The sequence below is a fragment of the Erithacus rubecula genome, assembly GCF_903797595.1.
Source record: "Erithacus rubecula genome assembly, chromosome: 6".
Classification (NCBI taxonomy): Eukaryota; Metazoa; Chordata; class Aves; order Passeriformes; family Muscicapidae; genus Erithacus; species Erithacus rubecula.
Genome location: NC_136688.1, coordinates 7,337,625 through 7,358,216, shown reverse-complemented (window position 1 = coordinate 7,358,216; position 20,592 = coordinate 7,337,625). Strand labels below are relative to the sequence as shown.

Genomic DNA, 20,592 nt, shown 5'->3' with positions numbered 1-20,592 from the left:
GCCAGAAAGACTAAAGACAGTGATAAATTACATAATTACTTTGTGATGCTGGAGCCTTGAGGGCACAACTAGGCTCTAATTGCCCTGACAGCCTCCCTGGGGTGTTCCACCCACAACCTGCCCCTGGGTTTCCTTCCAGCTGAGCCCAGTGCTGTGCTGTAGGTGCTGCTTCCCAGCCTGGGAGCATCCTGGCACTGCAGGCAGCTCACCTGCCCAACTGAGATCTGTGCACTGCAGCATCTCCTTCCCATCCTGGCTGGAACCCTGCAGGGCCCTGGCCCTGGTTAACCTTGTCTGGGACTGCAGGGAATCCTGTTGGCAGCTCTGCCTGCTGTGTTTGCAGCCTTTGGGATGGGACTCTGCCTGCCAGGGCATCTCCTGTGCTCACCCTCACCTCCTGGCTCCTGAGATACTGCCCAGCACAGAAAACAGCTAAATATGAAGTAGTAACTGAAAGTAAACACACTCTAAGTGGGACATTAAATGAAAGAGAAGGAGTTTCTCGAGCCACTTCCTCTGAACTTTCCTCTCAAATCGCTCAGTAGCAAGAACCACAAAAAGACCTGTGAAACACTTGCTACCCACTGCCCTCTGCTCCTTGCTGCTCAGTGAGTTTGTTTATTTTGGAAGTGCACTGGTGCAGTAAGGACTGCTGACAAATCAAAAAGATGCTTTAAAGATTAAGGTGAAGAGACTGCAGCTGAAATAAAGATTTCAGAATATATGCTTATTGGAAGTCAAGTATTTTGCCCACATGATATTTGGAGTGCTGCCTGATCTCTCAGTATTAACAGCCCTTTGCAAAGAACATTCCTTGCTGTCTTTAAAAAATAAACTAATACCTACTCATTCCAAGGTCAGTGGAAAACAAGAATAGAGACATACTCTTCTGATGAATAGGCAAATGTATGATTTTTTTAATGTCACCTTTTAAAGCTGACTATTTCGGATACTCATCAGGAAACTCTCTCATAATTCATGGTAAATAGCAGAATGACACAAAAATTTAACATGAAAAAGCCATGAATTGTCATCAGAGGTCACACCACACAACCATTACATCTAGATGTGCTGCCAAATGTCAAAGGAGAAAAGTAAAAAAGTCATTCTGCCTTTTTACACATGGTTAACCTAAATCGTTAAATTGGAAGTTGCAATGAAAATTACTCTGGGAGTATCTAATTGAAAACATTTTTAATTTCAAGTCTTATAAAAAAAAGCCACAGCTGCAACAAAGTATGGCAATATTAATGAAAGCATATCTGGCACTCATTCAAATCTCTGCCTTCCTCAGTGCTGTGAAAAGAAAAATCACTCCCCAGTGGAAATTCACCATTTTCACAGAAGTAAAATCTCTGTAAAAATGGGCTTTCAGCATTTGCATTAAATGTAATTAAATAATGTAATTAAATTGTTGCAGTAATTAGTGTATCTCTGCATGCTATTTGGCTCCAGGAATGCTCAGCATTTGCAATCCAGATTGAAAAGAACTGTATTTGCAGCAGAATTTTGCAAGGTCAAATCAGGCTAAAATGTTTGCTCAGGTTTTCAACAAACTTCACAAAATAAGTCGAGTAGAAATACATGAAAACAAGCAAGCAGGTGAAACTGTGACATATTACAGAAAGGCAACTAAAATTTTAAAGAAACTTTCAAAAAAACAGGTGGCAATATGTCCTTATGAAAGACACTGAATTGAAAATAAACCAGAACACATGAAGAAAAGACAGTGAATTAATGCCTTTGTTGTCTTTTATATAGAATTTAAATTTAATAGCAATACAAAAAGTTGTTATTGGCTCTTACGTGGCTGTTCATAATGATGAAATAGCAATTGAGCTGTGTTTGGTACTGTGAGAAAGAGAGGCTTTACTGTAAACAGGACCAACTAGAGCCTGGAACAGCAACATGGAAGTCAGTGGAAGGACACCTATTCCTTGGAATGGCAGGCTGATAAATGCAGGGTCTAATTCTACCTGATCTACAGATGCTGATGACTGTGTCACCACTGGCTGGGACTCCAGCTCAAACTTACAGACCACAGTGCCAAGGAGTTTTTATCTCAGGTTGGTCTTTTCAGCCTAATTCATCTCAGCTACCACAGATACTTTTGTTGTTATTAGTTAACTAGGCTTTATGTCAACAACAAACGGGTTTTTAAAATAAACAGTACATGCAAGTAATTTACAAGCTACAGTATTTGAAGAATTTTATCTGTAGGTGAAATATGGGCACAAATGAGAAGAAATGTTCTGTGTGGAGACTTGTGCATGGTGGACTCTGCAGAGTCACCTCCCTACTGGAAGGGCACCCATCTCCTTAAAAGTCTCATGGGCACCCAGAGGAATTGTCAGCAACCCTTGGCAGGGAACATAAATACCATTTTGTTCTACCAATGTGTCATTTCTCTGCCTTAAAGTCATCTAAAAAAAATTATGGTGTTTCTGGCAATACACAATTAGCTTAACTACCAAAATACAGTGTTCTACTCTACCCACAGACAGCTAACCAGGCCCATGTTCTATTCCAGAATAAGAATGACTTTCTACTCCAAGCTCTGATAATTATTCTGGAATTAAATGAGTTTTACTGCACAGTAGAGTTGCCCATGAGGGAACCATTGCAGCACAGATAATGGCATCAGAATAAGCAATGGCAGTGTATGAAGGAGAATTTCTCAGCACAGATAATGGCATCAGAATAAGCAATGGCAGTGTATGAAGGAGAATTTCCCAGCACAGAAAGCCCAGCATCTGAGAATTGCTGAGATGTTATCTCTGACCTACTTTGCTCAAAGTGCCATAGACATATCTCCACACAGGCATCCAATTATCTGTTGAAATCAACAAGTATTCTTGTGCTACTCAGAATTAGTACAAGCTAAAAGGGAGAGTGGAGCAGGATGATAGGTGGAAAGAAGCGTTCATTCTGTAGCATTTGCCAGCACAGGAATTGATTTCACAAACATGCTCATCCAAGCAGTGTAGCTCATTCAGCAGAGCATCAACTCCCATCAAAGAGTCATTCTTAACTTGGAATCAGCCTGCCCACAACAGCAACAAATGAACGGAAAAGAGCAGAATAGTTCTTTAGAAACAGCCCAGCTGTCTCATGCATCCCACACTGCCACATACAAATGTTTTCATTGAAAGGAAAAAAATAAAAAAAAAAAAAAAAAGCAGCCCTGAAGCTCAATGCCACAGTTAAAACTGGTCATCAAACCCCAAAATGTACCATGCAAACTGGGGAACTGAAAACATTAAGCACATTCCCAGAGAAGGCCACACCAAAAAAGGACACTTCTGGGGTTCTTCTAATATTTTCAAAAGCAACGTGCCTAACAAAGGATTTTACAAGGCAATAAAACACCCTGTTAGGTAATTAAATTCTTCTAAGCTGGCTCTTGCAAACTGCATGGTTTATTACAAGGAGAGCTGCCCTGAGGGATTAACAAATGTCGTGTTGAATATGAGAAACATTGTATTTATTTGCTTCTCTGAAACCTTGTGAAACATTAAAAGGGTTTGAGAGACAAATTTAGAACAAACTGATTTAGGGAGAATAAATCCTAAGTATTCCAGTGAATGGTGTGGTATAATATGACAGGAAGGGTCACTTTTACCTTGAGAGCACAGTTAATCTCAATTACAGTGAGAAAATCTACTCTGGTGCAAACTGGTGTGAAATTTATCTTAGTGCATATATGAAATTTGCTACCAATTATAATGTCTTTTTCTCTGATCTGTGAAAATTAAAACCTTGATCAACTGACACTACAGTGGGTTTAGTAACAGCATCATCTCTCTACTATAAGATATTATTTCTTAGAATAGCTCTGTACCTTTGATAATCTCTCGAGTGTAAGAGGAAAAAGAATTTCTATTTTGTCTGATTAAAAAATAAACAAATTAAATGTTGCTGCTAAATCAAATTTTTTGGTTAAGACTGGAAAGAAATTCAGTTTAGTCTTTAAAAATTACATCCCAGATCCTGAGAAACAGACAGTAAAGAGAAATGTTTTTAATATTTATTAGAAAAGGAAAATTAAAATTATACTAAGTTGAAAAAATAATTCTCCATCTTAAACCCCTTATGGTATCCTACTTGCTTACAGAAACAAGACTAAAAAGGCTCATTATTACCAAAACCTCAACATTTAAACAATGCAGTTTACAGATTCTAACAGTAAATTCTGTAGCTGTAATCAGCTAAAAATTTCCATCTATTGCTAACCAGGAGAAAAGACTCTGAAACCTGCATTTCTCAGAGCAGAGTTTGTTAGTCCACTAAATACCCACCTTGCTCTTGTGAAAAAATAAGACCACCAAGTGAAAATAAAAAACAGGTTGACAAAAACTGCAGCACATAGAATAAAACTGACAGAAATTTGAACTGAATGCTGGGTTAAGCTTTTGTTTGCATAAGAGTAGGATATTGGTTAGTCTTTTTTTTCTTTTTTTTAAAGCAGAGTTAGATTTGTAAAGGCATCCAAAATTTAAACCCAAAACCTTAATACCCTGCCACCTAACACCATTCCCAACCAAAAAGCTGCCAGCTGCATTCCCAATCAATATCAGTAGATTTCAGCTCCTGTCCCACAAACTCATCAATAATCAGGGAAGGAAGCCTTTTGCTATGCTTATGAATCCCTTATGAATTACATTCCACCTAATGATCTGCAAAACAAGAAAACTGGAAAATTACTGCTCTCTAGATATATTGGAGGTGTTATCAACCTGCAATGATATCTACAGGAGTCACATTTTGGACAAAGATTACCCAAGCTGCCCCTTAGGAAATCCTGAGGAAAAGTATCTTTAGAGATATGATGGTTTTTTATCCCCCAAACCCAAGTAGTGTAAGATAGGTAGTTGTAAGATATAAATGAATGATTTACTAAAACACACAAAATGAGAGCCTTTTGTACGAAATGGAAAAAACAGAAACTTCCACAGATACTGAAGGGTTTGATTTGCAGCCTTGGAAAAAGCTTGGATTGATGTAAAAATAAAAACACACAGACATTAAGCAGAAAAATTATAAAATTGTATTTCTATAGTAATAAGTAAAATATGCCTTAAGTAAGTAAGAAACTGTACTGGGTAAGATGGTGAAAGGTTTTACAGTGTAGTAATGTCATTGCATAGAATAAACTAAGAGTTCAGATGTTACAATAGAAGCATATGTAGTAGTAGCCCATTAGATAAAAGTGCATCAGAATCAGGTTAGAAAAAAAAAATCAACTTTGTGGCAACTTTCCATTGGATTAGAATGTTGTATATTGCCTTGTAACAAAGAAAACTTGTGACTACTTTCAACTCTGGCAAACTTCCTACTCCTCTAAAATCTCACAGCCTTTGAGACTAATGTATATCTGAGTAATAAATCATTTTTAACCCAACAGTTGTCCCATCCCTTCATTAAGGCACCAGTAATAGCCTTTGTTCTGATGAGCACAAAATGAGCACTGCACTTGGACTCTCAGCAAATACTCCTTCCAGAGGTGACATTCTGTACCATAATAGCCAGAGATTGTTGGAGTCTGTAAATCAGAGGCCTCTCTGAATCCTTCAGAGAGAGATTAGAGTGTAGGGATTGAATTAAAACCTTTGGATGGATTGAAGTATATTAAGCCACCCACACAAAAAAGAGAGGTGTAAGTTTAAGTTCTAGAATAAGCAAGTAAGTTTAAATAAGTAAGAATATGTTTTAAGTGCTTTAAAGACTAAAGGTTTTAGATACCAGTGTAGAAGAGCAAGTTCTAGTAAAGGTTGAAAAACACAGCCCTAAATACTAGTTTTGAAAACAAATTTCCATGTAGGCTCCAAGAACACAGTTTTAGACATAATAAAACTATAGTAAGAATACTGCTTACATTTTTTAGATAGAACAAGATAGACCATATGCATAGTTTATACGTAACCCAGCATGCTAAGAAAGTAGAATTTTAATAGGTTAAGAAGAAATGGTTTAAGTTTGTATTTTTAGCTTATTGGATAATTTGTGTATAAGAATCTATGCACTGGGGAGAGATGTGCTCTTGCTCTCTCACTGTTCTCTCCTCACCACCACAGCAACATCAGGAGCAGCTTCTACTTCCATTTGGGATATTTATATAGGACTCTACCCAGAAAGCTTTTAGCATGGACTTTAACGCTTGTGAGTCTTTACCTTTCCAGACTGATGTGCCTTTACAATAAACAACTTTATAGCAATCAGTAGCTGCTAAAAGAGCTGCTCAGCTCTTTTCAAGAAAGCAAACCCCCATCATTCTGTACCATGATAGATGGTGCTGCTGTTGCTGTTGAGATAGGACTCAACCAGCGGGGCCTGCTCCTCCGAATGCTTCGTCCTGCGCGTCCTCGCCCGGCTGTCCACGTTGGACTGAACCATCAGTGGCTCCTGGCGCTTCTTCTTCTGCTTCTGCTCCAGCAGGGCTCTCTGGAGAAAACACAGACAAAGGCATCTCTTACTGGACTCCACACAGCAGCAATCTACAACAGGAAACAATGGGCAGCTTTGCATTGTCCTCAGTTTTACGGCGGAGGCAGCTGGCAAGGGGGAGATTGGGATGTCGGGTTACTGGAAATCTTTCCAAAAATCCACAACCAACCCACTGCTGAAACACCTTCTGCAGAAAACAGCAAATAATTAAAATACATCTTTCTGAGCAGCCCACCAGCTGTCAGAGCTTGCTTGGAAATAACCCTTGGGAAAACAACAGTGTGAGAATACTGGCTGTGAAGAAATGGGAGGGTAAGCAAGGGCATGAGGCAGACATGCCAATTTCAGTTTCTGTAAATTAAAAGCAGGTAATTGCAAACTAGAATCGAGTGATAATGCTGGACATGAGCCTAATTTATCAGCTATAATAGATGAACTTTAATTAAACACTTAAATTTCTCAGCTAGATCTGCTGAAAACCGAAACCTTCAGCATCCAGTGGTACTATAGGGAGCTTGTTTGAGTCCTCTTCCACAACCTCAGAGAAAAGAACTGTTCATTTTTCTTATCTATTACCTTACCATTTCCTTGCTCTGCACAGTGATATTTTAACTTCCAGAAAGGAGATGTAATAAAACTGAGGAATAAAAATGGAGAGTCAACTCTTTCAGCTCCCTAAGTGTGTCAATACCTCAACATAAGTCCAACATAATCAGAATTGAGTACAGGATTATGGCATAAATAGTTCTTGAATTTGAAGATGCTGGTAGACCTGCAAGCTGGTGAAACAGTGGCAATAGAAAAGGATAAAATTAAATTTACAAGGTTTAACTATAAAAATGATACCTTTTTTTGAGAAGGGGACCACAGAAATCAAAGTAAAAGCAGAAACCTCAGCTCCCATTAAAACTTGATTACACAATTCCCTCAGATTTCATGCACAGGGTTCTGGTTCCCTTGCACAAGTCATGTAGGAATGCAGTCAGAAAACAGAAGACAGCACACAGTGCCACAAGGTTCCAGCCACAAGAGCTAAATCCACTGAATAAAAACTTTGTGGCTAACCTCTGCTGGTTGGGGTGGCTGTTCCATCAGTGGGGTAACAAACCCATTGTACATCAGCTTAAAACAAGTCCAAGGCAGAGGGAATCACTCAAACCACACTCAGAATACAAACTTTAATGGAAGTTAGACTTGAGAGCTAACTTCAGCCTCCACAGATCTCTCTTCTGCATTCCCCAATCAGAGGATGCAATTTTCTAATCAGTGTTTTTATTACTCCAGGATTCAGACTTTAGGGAGCAAGAAAGTCCTCCTCCAAAATCTTACCTGTCTGTCAAGCTTCTGCTGACGCAGGCTGCTCCCCTCATCATCCAGAACACTGCAAAGACAAAGAGTACATAATTGGAACAAATTTAGCACTCAAAACAACACCTAACAGCACCCAGTGGAACAAATTCTCACAGGAGTTATCCATACAAAACTCCCACTATGTTCCATGGAAGTTTGCCTGCCCCAACTGAAAAAACTTGGCTTCAGGGGATTTAAATGCAGTCCATGAAAAATTGAAAAACTCTGGCTCACACAAACTTCAACAAAAATGTATAATCAGGCAGCTCAAAAAGAAATGCAAAATCCACTGTATACAGCTTGGTTTCTTTTCCACTTGTCTTCTAATGCAAAACATCAATGTATACAGCACTGAAATTGAGAATTTGCATATAAAGCCTAGAAAAAGAGAGGACTGTAAGTGAACTGCTTAGCAACTCAGCAGTATTTAAAATTAAGGTAGCAAAATTAACCACATAATCTTTTGCACACTGAAAACCATAATTTATTCCTGAATACCTGAGAAATCAGACTTATTGTCACACACTTCAACATTTAGAGGTGGGCAAGATAAACAGTATTGCTCACTGCCCATATGTGTCTGCTAATTTTGGTTGTTGGGAGATTAGCTCCTGTGCATTCAATCATTTTCATTAATTAAAGACTGGCATTGAAATCAAAAAGCTATTTTTGCAAAGTACTTTATCAAAGTACTGACTAGGCTTTATTTTTCTGGAGAACAAAGGTCCCTGTTGTAAGAACAATGTGGTTAAATATTGATCATAGATAATTGAATCTTTTAAACAATAATATGTCATCTACAAAGAAAATTGTGCTATAGAACAAAAACAATGGCCTCTTACAAGGAAAATTAATTTTCTCCTACAATACACTTTCATAAAATGCTAGCCCCTTCTCTTATATTGCTTCTAGCAATCAAAAAGAGCCAATAAAAGATCCAGGACAAACAAACCTGGATTCTGACCTACATACAAACCAACAGTCTTGAAAAGGAAATTGTATAAAAAATGTGAATTTCGTGTATTAATTCTATAGGAGACAGTAATATTGTAATAGAGTTAAATAGAACAGCTCATAAAGGCATGCAGAATGCCACTATTCCAATGCCAGCATTATCAAAGACCTATAATTAAGCATTTCTGGTAGCATCAGCCTTTTACAATTTTTCTTAGGTTATATGCTACAAAAGGCTGATGTTCCACAGATTGCAACTGTGCTGTTCAAGTACCTCAGGTATGAAATTACCATCTCTTTAGAAGTAATGCATTACCCATAGTCCACAAAAAAAGATTACAGAAAAAAACCCTCACAGTCATAAAAATGTTCTGCTTTACACCAAGCATTCTTCATTTTATAAATAACAGAATTTATAAAAGGAAGACACACATTCCTCCATGATGTTGCAATATCAGGTTTGCAGAAGTGTTTCACTACAAGTGCTGCAGTATTAGCTACACTGCCAGAAGTACAAATACCCCAACAGAGATTTTTGGGCAAAAAATTGAGTCAAAGATGCCTAAGGTGTAAAGTTTCAGGCTCAATGGCCTGAACAAACCCTCCTCATTCCAGACAATGCTTGAAAAAAAGCCCAAACCATGAAATGATGCTAACAGAGACCCCAAGAACTTTCAGAGGCAGCAATGCATACACCATGTTCTGGCACACTGCATGGAAAAAGGGGGAGGAAAATGTCCTGTGCCTGGGTGGGAAGACACAACAAGGCAAATTCAAGTTCAGGCACAGCTCCTTTATGTCACTTAATGCCCAACTGAGGCATGATAAACATGGAAGTTTAAATAACATCAGGCAGCAAACTCCAGTCAGAGAATGGTGTGATTTGCATTCAGCATTCCAGGAATGCAAAGCAACTATCAGATACACCAGAGGACTGCAAAAAAAAAAAAAACCCAAAAAACAAACAAACAAAAAACCCTATATTCAAAACCTATGGATGTTGCAATGCTAAAACACCTCTCCACATTGCCCTTCTTACTGTAACACTTTTTTCTGCTGCTCCAAATACAAAAAGGATTCACTTTAGCCTATATATTCCTCTGCTACAAGAGAGCACTCCAGTTTCAGGCTGTACTTTGTCAGTATTTTCTGCAGAACTACTGGACCTTGGAGTTGTTGACAGGCAGCCAGCATTTCACATTCCCCCATTTCCAATGGACAAAGTCTCCTGAAACTGGGTGACTTCCAAGATATGCCATTAAGGAAAGTCAGGGTTTAAACACATGCATGCATGCATAAGTAAGTAAATAAATAAATAATATAAGCTCTGTTTCCATAGCAATTCCATCATGCCTTTGCTCTTCCTGCCTTGAAAAACATCTGCAGAGGACTCTGAGATGCAGTGTGTAAGTGCCACTGACCCTTTTCTCACACTTCAGTGAGTCCTTGCAGAAAGATTTAGCAGATCATCTCATCACAGCATCTGGCAGTCCATGCATTCTGTCAGATGCTCCAGGGTCCAAGAGCTGAAACCAAGAGCTGGGTTTCTGCCTTTTATTTCTTTGGAATGCACAAAAGTGTGTGAGCAAAAGTACAGCCTTTGCCCTTCCTGGTCTTTCAAAAGAGCAGGAATCAATTGCTCATCCCTCTGGAAGGAAAGAGGACTCAGCCTGTCCTGCCCAGTTTTTTTGTTGCACTCTGGTCCCCAATAACTGGGATGGTCAGAAACTAAAGGCCCAGTACAGCAAAAAAAACTGTGACTGAAAGACAGCAGGAAATAATCTCAGAGAGAGAGGCTGTTAGAACAATTCTGCCCACATGGTTGATGTGATGCTAGAAAATCCCAGGAGCAGAATGAAACTCAGTCAGATTTAATAGAGAAATATAACTTTATAATTCATGGAAATTGAATTATTGAAGAGCATGCATACATATTAGCAATCTGCTAAGCAGGCTGAAGTATCCTGAAGATCCTGCAAGATTCATTTTTCATTCCTATTTGATCAAGGATCATGCATCTGCCTGGCATCTTGGCTATGGCTCTGACCCACTTAAAACAAAAAGCAATTTTACACTATACAGAATATTGTAAACAGCCCTTCAGCTCTGCAGTAAGAGTCTAGTCCAAATTCAGCTGACAAATCAGAGCTTGTACATATTTCCTTGCAGATTCAGGGGAAAACAGTCCTTCTATACAGAAGCTGAACAATCAACCCATTAGAATTTACTAGTGCTGGGTTTAAGAAGTCAAGCCTATTGCTACCTATTCTAAAGATTCATATCAGTTGCCTTGACCAAGACCCACAGAGACTAAAGCATTATTTTTCAGATAGGATTATTTTCAAATTTCAATTATTCCAAAATTCAATTTCAACAGCATTTGATTCAACCATCTCAACTCCTGTATTTTAAATGGAAAAATGTTAAAAGTAAAATCACATTTTAGTCAAAGTATTACTTTTCATACCACCCTTTTAAGACACAAAATCTATTTTGCAGAAACAGTTTCAACATTAAATTCAATTTATAGTAAGCCAGGCTTAATTAAGATGAAACCATATGAAAGAATTTTAGTATTCAAAGCTTTTTATAATCTCTATTCCTTAAAAAACTTTGGAGAGAAACCCAAGATCAATCATGTTTTAAAGATGAAACTTCATGATCACAGAAAGCTCCACACTTTACTTCTGAGATGAAGGCAGAAGATTCTGTAAATCAACATCTTGCTATATTTTACTTTAATTCCACATGAGGTGAATTCAGTTAAATCTGAAAAGATTTAATTCAAGTAACAGCAAATTTTTACAGCAAATACTTCACCTCTGCTCTTTGAAAATGTAAACTCCTTGTATTTCAATAAGCCAATGCAAGAAAAAACAACCAAGAAGAAATGTTTCTAATTAGAATGTCCAAGATGCATATAGTCACTGCTTTTATTTAAGGGGGTTTTTTTAAAAAGAAAAAGTCTGCCACAGCAAAGCAACTCTATTGTTTCTGCCTGACAAACAAGGCAATGCTTTTGTTCCTTCCTGACACTGCTTCATAAAGAAACATTTTCCATGAAAATAACATTTTTACCAGGACAAAGGTCCAAAAATCTCACCTAGCACATCTCTGCAGCCCAGCACTAACTGCACCAAAAAGTACAGCTGGTCAAACAAGCAGACTTCCATTAAACTTCAACACACTGTTTTAAAAGCATCATCCTTGGATTTTCTCTTTTTGTTGCTTTATATATTGCTAACAGCAGCACCCAAAAGCTCTATGTGAAATCAGGGACCTTTGCACAAGCAAAATTAATATACATAGGCAGAGAAAATTCCTGAAACAAACAGTTCACATTATAAATTGGATAAGAAATTGTTCCTCCCATTTAGAACACTGAACCAGAAGGAAATGGAAAATTAGAGGTGGCATTTTTATTTTGAGTTTCTTCTGCCATATTGTGAACTGCAGTTCAAAAACAATGAATGATCAAACCAGATAGAAAGAAAAAGAAAAAATACACCATACCAGACTAGATCACTCAGAACTTTTCCATGCACTCCTGCTGTGAAGAAAGCTGCTATGCTGCTGTGTCAAGACAAACAGGTTAAGGGATCCTTAAGAGTATAACAGACTCAAAAGAACAAGAATGGGTGTAATGTGCCATTTGAACATTACAGTCTCCAAAAACACACAAAATAAAATTCCTGTAGAGATAGCACTGGCTACCATCTGTCATATTCACCCAATTACACTTCTCTGAAATCTCTATAAAGTCTCTGTAGTTCCATAAAGCCCAACTGGATAATGTTACTGCTAAGTCCTTAAGAAAGAGTCTTCCTGCAGCACTGATGAAATGCTCCTGTAAGAGCTCATTAACAGGCTTAGGGACCTGCAGGCTGAAGTCATGCTCAGGGAGATGGCACACATTTAGGTTCTTCAAACAAGGGAAATTCAACCAATTCCTACACAGTGGAGCTGGCAGAAATGCCAACACCTGCAAATCCCCACATAAAACAAGGTCTGCTGTCCCACAAATGCCATATTCTGAGCACACCAGAAGCCACTTGGGAGAACATCATTCCATCAGGCACACTGGCTAATCAAAGGCTTATAAATGAGACAAAGCACTCAGAAAATCTGCAAGGGCTCCCCTCATGCTAGGAATCATCAAGGCTTTTTGACCCTAAAGCAGCTGCTCAGTCAGCTGATTTAGAGTAAAACCTGCAGCTACTCTCTTTACTAAAATGAGTGACTGCTTTCACCTAAGCAAGCAGAAGTCTGGATATTGAGGAACAACCCAAGGACATTGAGTATTATTTTGCCTTTCTACTGCAAAGAGCAGCAACAGCAGCTCTTGGATTTCTCCCATGCCACGTTCAGAGGGAAGAGAGAGCAACAACCTACCCTTAAAGGTCACCACTGAGCTGACCAGGACAGACAGCAGGAGCTCCTGCAGAAATGGAAATTGCATTTCTCTACCCAAAGCTTCAGAGGAATAAAGTATTTCACTGTGAATCTCACATAATAAATAAAAACATGCCAGTCCAGGAATACAGCATCACCTCTTCTGCCTGTGCAGAAGACCCTTAGTAAGACTAAAAATAATAAAGCAAAAGGGTAGGGGGAAAAGGCAGAAACATGAAACAGATATTTGTATGAGAAGTATCAGCAGCAAGCCAGCCACAAAACAGAAGATGCAGAGGATCACACACTGTGCTGATGATCCAAATGGCACTGAAAGTAATGCCTGCAGTGCAGATGGTTGATAGCAGACTGCATTTGTAGTTGCACAAATAATTACAGAACCAAATGCTTTATTTTCTTCTCAAATCCTAGATGGCAAACTAGTTTAAAAATCAGCAAATGAATGAGACCTTTCTGCAAGGTTGTTGGTTCTATTTCCTCCAGTAAGGTTTAGCTAAATGTCCTTTGTCCATTAAGATCTATGATACTCATTATGTCTGGCAACAGTTCTGCAGATTAACTGAGAGCAAATGCAACAGGAACACATTCTTTTTTCTTTTTTTTCCTTAATTTCAGGTGGATAATTGTTAAGATTAACTCCAGCCATGACCACATAATTGCCAGAGATCAGGTTGGGAAAGCTATATATATATATATAGAGAGAGAAATACCTGGTGACCTGTTATGACAGGGCTACAGCACTGGTGGCCAAGGGAAGAGACACAGACATCCTCTACCTGAACTTCTGCAAAGCATTGGATAGTCTTACACAACACCCTTGTCTCTAAACTGCAGTGGCATGGATTTAACAGATGGAACCCTCCATCTGGATTCCATTCCTTCAGTGAGGATGAGGAGCTGGCTTGATGATCACACTCAAAGAGTCATGGTCAATGGTTCAGTATCCAGGTGGAGACCAGCCAGGAGTGGCAATCCCAGGGGTCAGTACTGGGAGCAGTGCAGCTGCTGCTGCCATGGAGAGTTGGATCAAGGACACGCTCAGCAATCTGCCAACACCAAGCTGTGATGTGGTGATACACTGCAGGGAAGGGATGCCACCCCAGGGACTCTGACAGGATGGAGAGGTGGGGCTCTGTGAACCTCATGAAGTTAAAAAAGGTCAAGTGCAAGGTCCTGCAGCTGGGTCAGTGCACAAGCACAGGCTGGGAGGAGAAGGACTTTGGCAGCCCTGAGGAGAAGAATTTGGGGGTGATGGTTGATAGGAAAATCAACAGGACCCAGCCATGTGAGCTTTCATCCCAGAAACCCGAATGTGTGCTGGGCTGTATCTAAAGCAGGGTGAGGGAAGGGATTCTCCCACTTTTCAGCACTCCAGAGACCCCATCTGTGTCCAGGTCTGGGGCCCACAACAAACATAAGAGGCATGTGAAGGCCAGATGAAGGCCAAACAGAAGATCAGAGAAAAGAAGTACCCTCCTACACAGAAAGGCTGAGAGAGTTGTTGTTCAGCCTGGAGAAGAGAAAGTTCAGGGAGACCTTGTTGTGGCATTCCAGTGCCTGAAGGGAGCCGACAAGAACAATGGAGAGGAATGTTTTAGAGGGGCATGTAGTAGCAGGACAAGGGGGAATGGCTTCAAAATGAGAGTCAATTCAGATTGGATGTCAGAAAAAAACATTTTTACTGTTTGGGTGGTGAGGGGCTGGCAGAGGTTGCCCAGAGAAGTTGTGGCTGCCCCATCTCTGGCTGTGTTCAAGGCCAGGCTGGATGGGGCTCTGAGCAGCCTGAGACAGTGGAAACTGTCCCTGCCCATGGCAGGGGAATTAGAATGATATGATCTTTAAGATCCCTTCCAACCCAAACTATTTTATGATTCTGTAACAGAATTTTGGTCTGTTTTAATTAGAACAGTTCATCAAAATAGATCTCCAATTGTTACGACTTTAGGGGAATGTGAAACCAAAAGCAATTGTAGAAATCAAATCTTCCAAATGTTTTACTTAGACTACTTTTTTGAAAAACCCATCAGAGTCAGGTAAAATATATTGTTAGATGCATGTATTACAGGATATATAAAAACAAACACTGACCATTCTTGAACAAATAACCCAAGAGACTCTCAGTGCTGAAGGGAACAACAGGAGCCCTGCAGATACTTTAGATATGCTTTGAACTAACGAGACCCAGCTTTGAGTTAAATCAGAACAAAACTGTAGTCATAAAGAAAAAGAAACTACAGTTTAGGATCTGAAATGCCTAGGCTGACAGCTTTCAGTGAGGATGATAAGAAGCCAGGAAAAGATCTTGTGAGATGAAAACCAAAACTATTCCCCACAGCACATTGCATGTTTTAAATAACTGAACTACAGGGCTGCCACCACTGCCCTGGAAAGATCAGCTGAACTAATATTTGTACAGATTCATTCTCTGCAATTACACAGAACTGAACAAGATAGCATATGGCAGTAAAATGCAGGTAATGAAAATATCACCTACTAGAAGAGCTGGGTTATTTCTCGCCCCCCCTCAACAAACACAAACTCTGAACACAATGGCAGAGAAAGAATCTGTGTCCCAAAAGAGAAAGGTGAATTTAATAACCATGAATGATGGAGCACTAAAACACAATAGCCTTTGGATGATCTATGCTAAAATTGTATTTAAAGTAGTTTGACAAGAAGTACCTGAATAGGAGCAAATTGGGAAGGGAAAAAAAACCACCGTGACCTGGAGATACATTACCTGCAATGCAGATGGATCCAGATGACAAATGACATGACTTTCAGGAAGTGCCTTTATGGAAAACACAGTGCTGCCAGCCACTGGAAAGATCCAGCCCTAGCAGCCAGGTTTCTCTCTCAGTACCAAACCCAGCCAATCTCAGCTATTAAAACAGTACAATCTATGCACAAACAAACTAAACTCCTTAATGTACAAAGCATCCAACCACAACAAACAGTAAATTAAATTAGCAGAAACTAGGGAAAAGTATTGCCTGGATAAGGAGAGTGCACTTACACATACACACATTGCAGAAGAAGAGTTCTCTACCTGGACCACGATGATTCTCCCATTCCATTACTGCTGACCAGGTAAAAGGTGTCACCTGGAACAGACCTCTGCCTTTTAGATGTGGAAAACACTGTAAGCCACTGTGATGAAGAGAAAACCTGCACAGGATGACTGCTGGCTCCTTTCCCTCCCTGTCCTAGACCTGCTCTATGAAGCATGGGTTTGTCCAGTTGGCAGCTAGTGAGCCTATTTTACATCAAACAGCACAACCTTCCAAGACACCTGTAAAATGAGAGGAACAAACAAGTCCTAACTCCTCTTGGAAACACCTCTGTGAAGAAAGAATGAAGCCTCACAGGTACAGCAATTAACCTAGAAACAATGCTGGCCTTTAAAATAACAGCATAATCATGAAGTGTTTAACAAACAAAACACTGGTGCCAACAATAGGGTCACTGCTGCAGGTGTTCAGTGAGGTTTCTCCCTGCAGTAGGCGTGCAAACACAGGCATGAATATGTAGATCAAACATACTGCTGCTGAAATGGATTATATTTGGGGTAATTCTCTAATGCAGCAAAGTATTAACAGATCCCACTGCCTGTGTACATGTTTAGGACAGGGCTGGGAAAAGATGGAGTTGTATTTACTGGATTTTTAAAGGAATAGTAAAATTAAGCTATCAGTTTATTGAAAATGTGAAGGTGAAAGAGACTACCTAGCTTATCCTTGCTGCTTTAACAATCAAAACTGGACAAAAATACAGAAAGAATTGTAACTCTGATAGATGCTAGTGAACTGAAACAGCCAAGCTCCCTTTTCCTTTTTACAGGTGGTTTTATAGTTTCTATGGAATACAGTTTCTAAGGGAAGACATGTCATTTCATGATAAATACTAACCGTGAAACAAAATATTTTGTCACTTCTCCCCCCCACACATACTATCTTTATAATCCAACCTAGCAGTCTTTTGCTGGAACTGAGGAAAGCACATTTTTCATTTTGGTTTGAGTTCTTTCTCTGTATTACCTTCTATACTAGTAGCAGATACTGACAATTCTGGACAGCATTTTCAGAGGAAAATGAGTTTGTCAGATCCTGGTGCCTAAGTACATGATATTGATTTCAAGACTGGCAAGATGTTGATAGCTATCAAAAGCAGCAAAGACCATTTGGCCTCTATTTTGTTCCCTACAATGAAAACTAAGTCATTATTTTTAACAGAACTCTATGCAAATGAGGTATTCCATACAGCCTGATCTTCATATCTGGGCCCTGAATCCCCAAAACCATGAATTCAATCTCATAAGAATGTTGCCACTAACTTCACATTGCATAAAAATATGCATATGCATAAATCCCTCCAGGCTGGGGCTTTTAACTATAAACTCCTGAAGAGAGAGGGTTGTTTTCAAAGTGTGCATCCACAGTGACTGCACTAAAAGAGACTTGCTCAGATTTTAATAAATCTGAGAAAACCATTGTAATAATAAGGCTGAGATGGTGATTTTCCTCCACTCTTTTTTTTTGCTGAGACATAGGTACTCAATCCTGGTGATGTCTGCAGCATTCAAGGATAATTTCAAAACAAGTTACATATTTAATCTTCCAATTTATCAGCTCCCTGTGTGAAGATGATCCTGTGAGTAAACAACCTGAAGAGCATTGTTCTCCATTTCAAAACTAAGCTCATCTCTTTCCTTTGCTTCTGTGTGCAACCAAGTGTGGTAAATGGAATCTGCTCCCAAGACCTAAGAAGCAGCAGAAAAAAACTTTACAAACAGGGAATTTGCAGCAGCTGTGAACCCACCTTTTTTGTGTACAGTGAAAGGCAATTTTCTAGCTCTGTTTTCCAATGTGTCCTTTAAAGGTCCCTTCCACTATTATGGGAACACATTTCAGCTTTTATTTTCTTTTGTTACATTAAATGTTTTTCTCCACACCTGTGCCTAACTCCCAGTCAAGGGAATTTACTTTCTCTAGTAAAAATAACTGTAGAGAGAAAATAAACAGGAGGGGAAAAACATGACATGGGATAATACTATACAGAATCACAGGTCATAGGTTGTAATAGGAAAATGAATGAATAGTACTTTTTGACACATTTTGGGAAAAAACTAAACTTGTCCCATTCAACCCATATTTATATATTCTGGCTATATTTTATTTAACCCCAAATATGCTGGCATGCTTTTTCTGTATCAAATTGAAGAAAATATAGACCTTTTTATAGCAAAATGCACTCACTACATTTATAAGTACTTGGAAGTGTCATATCAAGTAACAGTCTCAGTACTCTTTTTGTAGTATACTAAGATATGTACATTGCATCAAATTCAATCATCTTTGTTTTTCATAAACACTTACCATGCTCACCAGTTTGAATTTATACACCTAGTTTAGCACATCAGCTTTAAGTATTTCAAATAAATCAATCAAATTTAAAACAGGTTGGGAATTTGTTATTGCAATATTTTTAGTCCAACATTCATTATGAAACACCAGAATCCCAACCATATTACTTCTTGACTACTCTGTGAGCATTTTTGTTACATCTGACAATCATCTTCATCTGGTTCTCCTTAACTGCCTCCAATGAAATTATCACTTAGTCTAATGACTCTGGATTATTCTCTCAACACTTCATAGTACACTTTGTGGTGCTACAAAAAGCTAAGTGAAATGCCTTGCTACAGTGATGTATAAATGCAAAAATATTTTTAAAGCATTTTACTATTAAGAATTGTGATAACTTGAGAAAAGTGATGCATTATCTGCTCTATCCAGCTTGATGTCTTAATATATGCATTGATATGTGTATACATATATTTTAAAAAATTGGGAGAGAAAAACTGGAAAACTATTACTTTTGGAAAAAATATGATCATTAACTGGCATGACTCAAAAGCTGGATTCTTTCAGTGTTGGGTAGTTAATTGATATAGCAATTCCTTCCAGGACACACGATTTTGCTCTATGAGATGTACACAACATGCAAAAATCTGTGCTGCCAGCAAGAAATGAGAATTATGAGAAAAGCTGTGGCAGAGGAGTCAAGATGGCATGCAGACTCACAGCTTCAGAGAACGTGGAATCTGTGTCCTCAAAAAGCTTTGGATTTCCAGCCAAAAATCTCCTCTGCAGCATGCAGCTTATAGCTGACACAGTTATTAAATTACTGAAAAAATAAGAGCTAACAATCATGACCCAACTAATTCATATTTCTACTGGCAACTACCTTTTTCAAATCATTGTTCTGGGCTTTAAAACACCGTCACATGAATAGTCTGTGTGGTACTGATTGAGAGCAAAGTCAGTCCCCCAGGCAAGACATTTCAGACTCTGGAACATCATTGTCACTGCACCTGAATCAGACTGAAAATAGGGTCTGATATATACATACCACCTCATTTTTAGGGTTCTGATCCTGAACTAACATAACTTATTAATTTTGGGTATAAACATTGCCATCTAGGCCTGCTCTAGTGGCAAAGTATCTGCACAATCAAAGCTTATAGCATACCCAATGCTGAACAGCAGAATAAAAGGCTGATTAAAAAATCATCCATTTTTATCTTTGCTTTCTAAACCCCTTGTCAAATACTCATCAGTGCCATCAAACAGTAACCAAGGAGGAATTAAAAAAAATAAACAACAAAAAAAGACACTAAGATGCTTTCTATTGTTGTTTTGAAAACTCCTTAGATTTGCACAAGCACATTACATACAAAAAGAGTAACCTTGTCTTGAAATAAAGGATGCAAAAAGTAATTAGATAAAAAAGCTGTGTCAACTCTAAATATTTGTTTTTCTTAAATTGGCAAGCAGCTGTCATTTGTGACTGTAACAAAATATCCAAAGGAACTAGATCAAAAAGATTTCAGCATTTATCCAATCTACTGGTTTTTAAACAGTTTTTACTTGAGTTAAGCATTCATTTTTTTCCTTCACCATGTGCTAGGTAAATGTAGTACCACGTTCTATAAACTGATGTATTGCTCTCATGCAAAGCCATAAGTATTCTTTGCTGTTCATGTACTGCTACAGATTTTCAGTATCATATGACCTCCCAAAATAGATAAAGGGCACAATACCAGCATAATATCCAAGGAATTAAGCGGTGTAATTCTCATTAAGGTTGTGCCACTAATCCCTGCACATCCTCTACTGAAAATTTATGCTCAAATTATATATTTCTAGATACTGGTAAAAATTGCAGTACTCTAGAATCAGATCATAATTACATAGGATTGCAAATTGTACATTTGTCAGTTCCTAGAAACAAAATGGATAGCCAAATCTGCAATTCCAATGGCTGCTTCATGCTAGATATAGCTACTGCTGTTAGCAATCAAGACAAAAACTGTTTTCCTTTTCTTTTTCTTCTTTTTTTCTCTAAGATTCAGGCATGTTTATCAACCCA

At 38.6% G+C, this 20,592-nt stretch overlaps 1 protein-coding gene across 4 annotated transcripts in view; it reads right to left on the bottom strand.

Annotated features, from left to right (window-relative positions):
- TUB (TUB bipartite transcription factor) overlaps positions 1-20,592 on the bottom strand; it is a 67,242-nt gene that overhangs the window by 32,958 nt on the left and 13,692 nt on the right. For all 4 annotated transcript variants that reach the window (XM_079308070.1, XM_079308069.1, XM_079308071.1 and 1 more), the window contains exons 2-3: positions 7,774-7,825; positions 6,279-6,441 (exon numbers count right to left, since the gene is read on the bottom strand). In XM_079308070.1, coding sequence (XP_079164196.1) covers positions 6,279-6,441; positions 7,774-7,825 — 215 coding nt within the window. The remainder of the gene's footprint in view (positions 1-6,278; positions 6,442-7,773; positions 7,826-20,592) is intronic.